Here is a 6259-nt window from a genome sequence, read left to right as displayed (position 1 = left end):
GGGACTAAGGTGGACTAGAACTTTAATGTTATTTAGACAACGTTAAGTTGCAGTGCAATTTTTATTTATTTTTTATTACAGGCAGGTTAGAAAGCAATAACACAATTCTGAACTTCATTATATGGACAAACAATGGCTCTTCGCTATCAGGTGTTAAGAAACTTTGCAATGAAACCCTTGTGGGAAACCGATGGACAGCAAAAAAACAGGTGTGAGCGCACTGGTAAAATTATACTTAATGTTGAGTTGGCTGGTTGAACAACACATTCTACACAAACCTGACATTTGGCTTAGTGCTCCCAGTATTCTAAGCACCATCATTGTGACACTGCCCGTTTGCCTGTGTGGAACGCAAATTGTGATGAGAGGTAGGTTGTTGTAGTCCAAGCCACCCACAAACGGAGTAAACCATGCATTTTCGCACTTAAATTAGAAGTGTACATACAGTAATTCCTTGCGTGCATTTAAAAGCATATAACTTGTATGGCATTGTGCCACACCAACCTCATACTTGATAAAGGTTATGAACACACAGGGTGGAGGGGGGGAAATTAAATCATTCAATAGGCAATAGAAACTCGATATACCAAAAATGAAGCTGGTCTGTTCAGTCAGTTTCTCATGGGATTCGTTGGGCTAGTGTGCTCTACAGATTATGATCTCATTGCGGAGTGAAATATAGACCATTTTAAAATTGCCTGGAGGAAGCAACACTAAGCACAACTACCACTATTAAGGTTTCCATGCTGCCAATTTTAACTAAAGTTTTAACAAACGGCTGCAAGTAATTTACATGACAGCCTTGTGTGCTTAAGCAGGTAACGGTAAAGCTGTTAGGAGACTAGAATTCACTTGTCAATTGAGTGCTACAGTACAAAGCAATCTCCAATTAAAGTGTCCACTTAAGGGTCTCTGTACATAAACTAATTTCAAAAACTCACTGCTGAAAAGTGCTTGTTAGGTCAGAAAAATAACGATTAATTTAAAATGTATAATAGCTTAGCTTAGCTTCATTATCCAGGCAGAGTAGGTCATGTTTATACAGTAATGGACTTAACACATTAGACCAGTCAACCATTAGTGTCATAACACATTGAACACCTGATGTCACAATGTCAACACTACACAAGCAACTGAAACATACCTAGCAGTATTTTGAATACAAAGGAATAGGTTTTTTTTTTTTACTTGAACTCATTGCAATTTGTACAGACTCAGACCGGTCACACTCCCCCTTTCAATTCTGCTGCTATTTAACAAACGTGAATGTATTCCTGTCAATCCAACTGTTATGCAAAAACGATGCATTAGTAGAGCAAAGGGTGACAGTTCAAAAGTTGCCCCTAATCAATTTTGGGTCTGGTATAATATCTAATTATTTAATTTGTTTTTTCAGAGGGGGATCGCAGGGGGAGTTCAGGGATAAAGGGGAGGTCGGCTCAGCTAAAGGTCCGAATGTTCTCCAGTAGCTCTGGTTTGAGAAGGGCAGGGCTCTTCCCGCCAGCAGCTGCAATGTCTGCCTGCACGGCTGGATCCCAGGAAAATGTTAACAGAGCCGCGGGGACCTGAAACAGCAACGCATAATGTAAAGATTCTGTGTTTAATTACCATGCTAGTAAACAAAGCCGAGTGATTTTCTTCACTGCTTTCGCTGCACAATTGCATTTACCACTTGAACCTGATGTGCATGCCACAGATGAACAAAGTTTGATTTGCCATTTGTATCACAAATCAGGACTAATTACTTATTTGTAAAGCACTTTTCAAAACAAAAAATACATACAGTAAGTCAGTTGCCAAGAATAAAAGATATAAACCTCTATAAATCTTACAGTTAATCTCACATGAGTCGACACCTTAAATGTGCGTTAATTTGTAATTATTAATATTGCCAGTAGATTCCACTCACCAAATTACATTCAGCGAGGGCTATTTCTTCAGACTCTTGTAGCTTTTGTGCTCCAGGAGCAATGAGCTCAAAGGGCTGCCAGCCATTCACAAGAGACTCCCGCACAAAGCTGAACAGCACCGGCATCCGGTCCCAGGCGTAAAAGATTCCTGGGATCAGATCACACACACATCGGGTCAATCCAAGCCTTGATCTTTTTGTATTCATTGTGCTGATTGGGGCATTGGGGACAACGTGAATGATTATGTGGACCCTAACCTTGCAGCAGGTTTCCATCAGGTAGTCTGATTCTCAGGAGAGTGTAATTGTATTTCCTTCTCTCTCTCTGCTCCTCTTTCTCTCTCATTGCCTTGGTGCGTAGTTTGGTGGTTTTATCTACCAGCTCACTCCTGATAAATATGACCACAGACACATTAATGACTCCTGTTTTCCAAGAAACATTTCTGTTGTTTGGCTCCAATATAAGAAAACGTTGAGAGGGGAAAGCACAATAGTTTTATTTTCCACAGTATATCTATGAACTGTACTTCATACTGATGGAGTTTAGTAGTGTGCGACCACCATTACCTCTGCTGCTGCTCTTTCTTGAGTTCCTCCGCCGACAGGTTGTAGAACTCGGGAGGCAGCTCAAAGTGTGTGGCATTAGGAGAGGGTCTGAAAGCCTGAGGCTGTCTGTTTAACTGGGCTCTGACTGGCTCCCCTCTCTGGAGGCGCTCCCTCCTCTCCATCATCAGCTCCAGGTCGTCTGCACTCGGCTCTGGTAACACCAGGAACTCCTCTTCCTCCTCTGCTCTCCAGGAAAGGTGTGTACACAAATGAGTTGTGTTAGGAGGGAGAAGGGATGTGGAGTCACTGAGTATTTATTCATGGAAGAAATGTGTGTTTTCGTGACAGTGTTATTGGAAGTTGTATGTTTACAACTTCCAATTACAAAAGCTTCACCGAAAATCTAAATGTGCAGTAGCAACTAGCACAAGTGAACACTGGGATACTGATGGACACATCAAGGGATCAGTTTACCTTGTCCATCCACAGGCATCATAGCGCTTATAAAGCCCAAGGCCTGCAGAAACTCTCTGCTCCCTTCAACACTGTGAACCTTCTCCTGCAGAGAGGTACAAAGAAGACAATAACGATGGGACAAACAAGTCAGGTGTCATGTTTTCTTTCAAAAGCATAGTCCACATGCGACTCTTTGGTGAGGAGTCAGTGGCGTAATCATAAAATTACCTGGAACACCCTGTTGCTGACTTTAATTTTCCTGTACTTCTCTTCTGTAGGGTTCTTAGACACATTGTCAACATACCTGTTGAAAACATAATTGAGGATTATACAGACACATAGGAGTTGGAGTCACTTGGAGGGGGATGACATGGGACCGATGGACGAGCGGGGAGGGAGGGAAAAGGGGGGGGGGGACCTGGGAAATGCACTAATGTAATTATGTTTTCTTTCTTTTTTTAATGTTTATTTTATTTGGAAAAAGCAGTGCAGTATAGAATGCATTTTTCTTAGACATAAAAAAGTCATTAGTGCATTTCCCAGGTTCCCCCCCCCTCCCCCTTTCCCTCCCTCCCCGCTCGTCCATCGGTCCCATGTCATCTGATGGTAATTCCGACGGAGCATTAGTCCGACATACGGGAACAACGGTCGGACTAGCGCTCGAACATGCGCTGCTCCCACGATTATGGTTATGTTAGGGTTTGAGGTAGGTTGTCTGTCTAATGACTGTCGGACCAATAATAGTGTCGGAACTAAAGCCTGTACCTGTTCTTTTAAGAATAGCAAAACAATGGTACACAATTTTACAAGGGTAAATACAATTATAATTTCAAATTCAGTCTAGTTTAAGATTATGAATCTCATTAGCATTTTCATCATAAATACATGGGGGAATCCTACTTGCTTATGATGTCCACAGCAGCCTTCACTTTGTCTCTGTCTTTGTTGAATGTGTGCATCATCATAATAGAAGCCTCCACAGCATCCTCCTCAAACCTCTGACAGAAACAATGACACATGGTTAATTCAAAACAACAATTATTTCAGATGAAATAATACGTTTTATAAATCGTAACCATCTGACCTACCATGAAAATGGCCTCTTTGAGGCGTACTTCTCTGTCACTTTTAGTTAAAGTGGCTCCAGTCAGTGGACAGGTAAAATACACTCCTGAGACAGAGAGACAAGCAAACTCCTTCACTGGTACTTGGGATCCCTGGGAAAAATACATATGATTTTCAGAAGTGATTAATTTATGTGGCCAATCAAACAGCAAGAGGATCTCCAGACATCATATATTAAATGTATTTTAATTTATTTTATACACATACTGTTTGGAACTGTGGTTGTTATACTTCCCCCACCTCTCCCTGATCATTTGTTTAAATTGTAGTTCTCACCTCTGCTGCCGGTTCTTTTTCAGCAAGTGCAGCCGCCTCTGCCTCCAGTTCTCTTTTTACTACAGACAGATAACATGGAAAGTCATGTCAGGCAACGAGTCTTTTCAAATGATCTATTTCTTTAACACATAATATAATAATCAGCATCCATTATTTAAGTGTTAACTTTCCACAGTACCTTGGAAACACCCGGTTTCCACTCTATTTGCTGGTCAGTATTCATATCCAATCTAGAGCCTGCCTACTGTATCTGATAACGTCCACACTCAAACAGTATACATGCACACACAGATCGTTTCTGTAACCACACAAGGTCAAATATACAAACTGCAACACCAATTGATCTAGTAGTCTATTTAAGTAGTATTGAATACACAGGACCACAATGGAAACAAGCCCTTGGGGCTTTATGCGTCATCTTTTTAGCACCATTGTATAATTGTACCACATTACTATCAACACACTGTTAATAAGGTAATCAATCATCAAGCTATGGCCATCGTGCTTAGTTACCACACACATTTTAAGGGTACGAATTGGCAATGGTTTTAATCTAGAGTTCTAGACTAATTGGCCAATTAGTCTTTACATGCATGAATTAGTCTTTACATGCATGAAGTAATGTAATGAACTACATCATGGGACTCAAAGTAGTTAAATGCATAATCATTTTGATGAACATATATTAATACGTACTATGACGCTATATGTTACCACAAACAGAACAGAAGCTACATGATTGATAGTGATGAGCATCACTACATCATAGAAGCTCACTTAGGTACATAGGTACATTAAAAACTACCAAGGTAGCTTGGACACAGAGGGAGACATGCAACATAGATGCTACCATTGCTGCAATGAATGAGCGATGTTTCCAATATCACAGATGGTACCCTGGACTCACCCTGGTCCCTGATAGCGATCTGCGAGGTGTGGACCTTGGGTCGTGGATGTTGCTCTATCCTGGCCAAGGCTGCCGCCCCTGCCCTCTGTGCCCCCTCGGTGGGTGCATGGTAGCGAGGCTTGGCACTTGCGCTGCTCTTCACATCTTGAGGTTGTGAGCTGTAATGTTGTGTACACACACACGCACAGTTTGTTTATGTGTTTCTATCAGGTACATTATACATAGGGGTGGCAGTGGCTCAGGAGTAGAGTGGCTGGATGGTAACCGCAAGGTTGCCAGTTCGAACCCGGGATCCCCCAGTTAGTGTCGAAGTGTCCTTGAGCTGCAAGACTGAACCCCTAATTGCTCCTGATGTGCTGGTTTGGCGACATGTATACACTAAGCAGTAAAATCCATGTGTAACTGATAGAGTACATTGTACAAAGGTAACTAACAACACTCTCAGAGTTAAATTACCTGAAAGGCCCACCCACATTGCAGTTATTACATACTGTACACATAGAGCTGGTTTACTAATGAGCTGACAGGGCCATTTCCTGGTGGGTTGGCGATTACCGTTATCCTCATTTACTGTGGAGCTGTCAGCTGGTTAGCCCCATATGTGCCCTGTAGCTGCTACAGAATGAGCGTAGGGAGAGGGCACATATGGGGCTATCAGCTGGTTTGGTTAACTAGCTTTTCAATGAGATTAGGTAGGCTAGAAAGCGGGCTCTAGTCTACACTATCCAACGTACATTTAGCAAACAGCTAGCCATGCTAATAAACTGGTGCTGTGTAGATAGACAGTACGGCCATAGAAGGCGCGCCGATACGCTAGCTGTCAGACAGTGACAGTTCTGTTAGCTGCGTAGCTAGCCAAGTAGTAGCGAAAGGATTGGTAAAGTTTGCTACTTGCCTGGCGTCTGCTGCTGTGAGTTTCTTCCCAGGTCCAGCAGTTTTGAATTTCATGTCACTCTTTATGTCATTAAAGAACTTCTTCATTTTGCTGAACTTGTACAGAAAACAGACCCGTAACGCACAGATGTATGGCGGCTAGCTTA

The 6259-nt window shown here is 42.1% G+C and overlaps 1 protein-coding gene across 1 annotated transcript; it reads right to left on the bottom strand.

The window, feature by feature from the left end:
- Positions 1-218: 218 nt before the first annotated feature.
- ubxn6 (UBX domain protein 6) lies at positions 219-6249 on the bottom strand. Its single transcript, XM_079506745.1, has 11 exons — positions 6115-6249; positions 5220-5377; positions 4313-4371; positions 4000-4128; positions 3812-3909; positions 3140-3215; positions 2930-3014; positions 2477-2696; positions 2168-2298; positions 1910-2058; positions 219-1565 (listed from the first exon to the last, which is right to left on the bottom strand). Exons 1-11 carry the CDS (start codon positions 6198-6200, stop codon positions 1440-1442), a joined length of 1317 nt encoding a protein of 438 aa, XP_079362871.1. The 5' UTR covers positions 6201-6249; the 3' UTR covers positions 219-1439.
- Positions 6250-6259: the final 10 nt, after the last annotated feature.

This window comes from Electrona antarctica (assembly GCF_951216825.1).
Source record: "Electrona antarctica genome assembly, chromosome: 7".
In the NCBI taxonomy this organism is placed as follows: Eukaryota; Metazoa; Chordata; class Actinopteri; order Myctophiformes; family Myctophidae; genus Electrona; species Electrona antarctica.
The sequence above is the reverse complement of the archived record's forward strand: the minus strand, read 5'-3'. Positions and strand labels throughout refer to the sequence as shown.

What these genes read in the sequence shown, in the direction of transcription:
- ubxn6 (XM_079506745.1), bottom strand. Translation starts at nt 6,200, where the DNA reads ATGAAGAAGTTCTTTAATGACATAAAGAGTGACATGAAATTCAAAACT. An exon ending in GATGCCTGTGGATGGACAAG is followed by an intron (nt 2,697 to 2,929) that starts GTAAACTGATCC and finishes CCTGGAGAGCAG; the next exon opens with AGGAGGAAGAGGAGTTCCTG. An exon ending in CCCTCGCTGAATGTAATTTG is followed by an intron (nt 1,566 to 1,909) that starts GTGAGTGGAATC and finishes TTGCTGTTTCAG; the next exon opens with GTCCCCGCGGCTCTGTTAAC.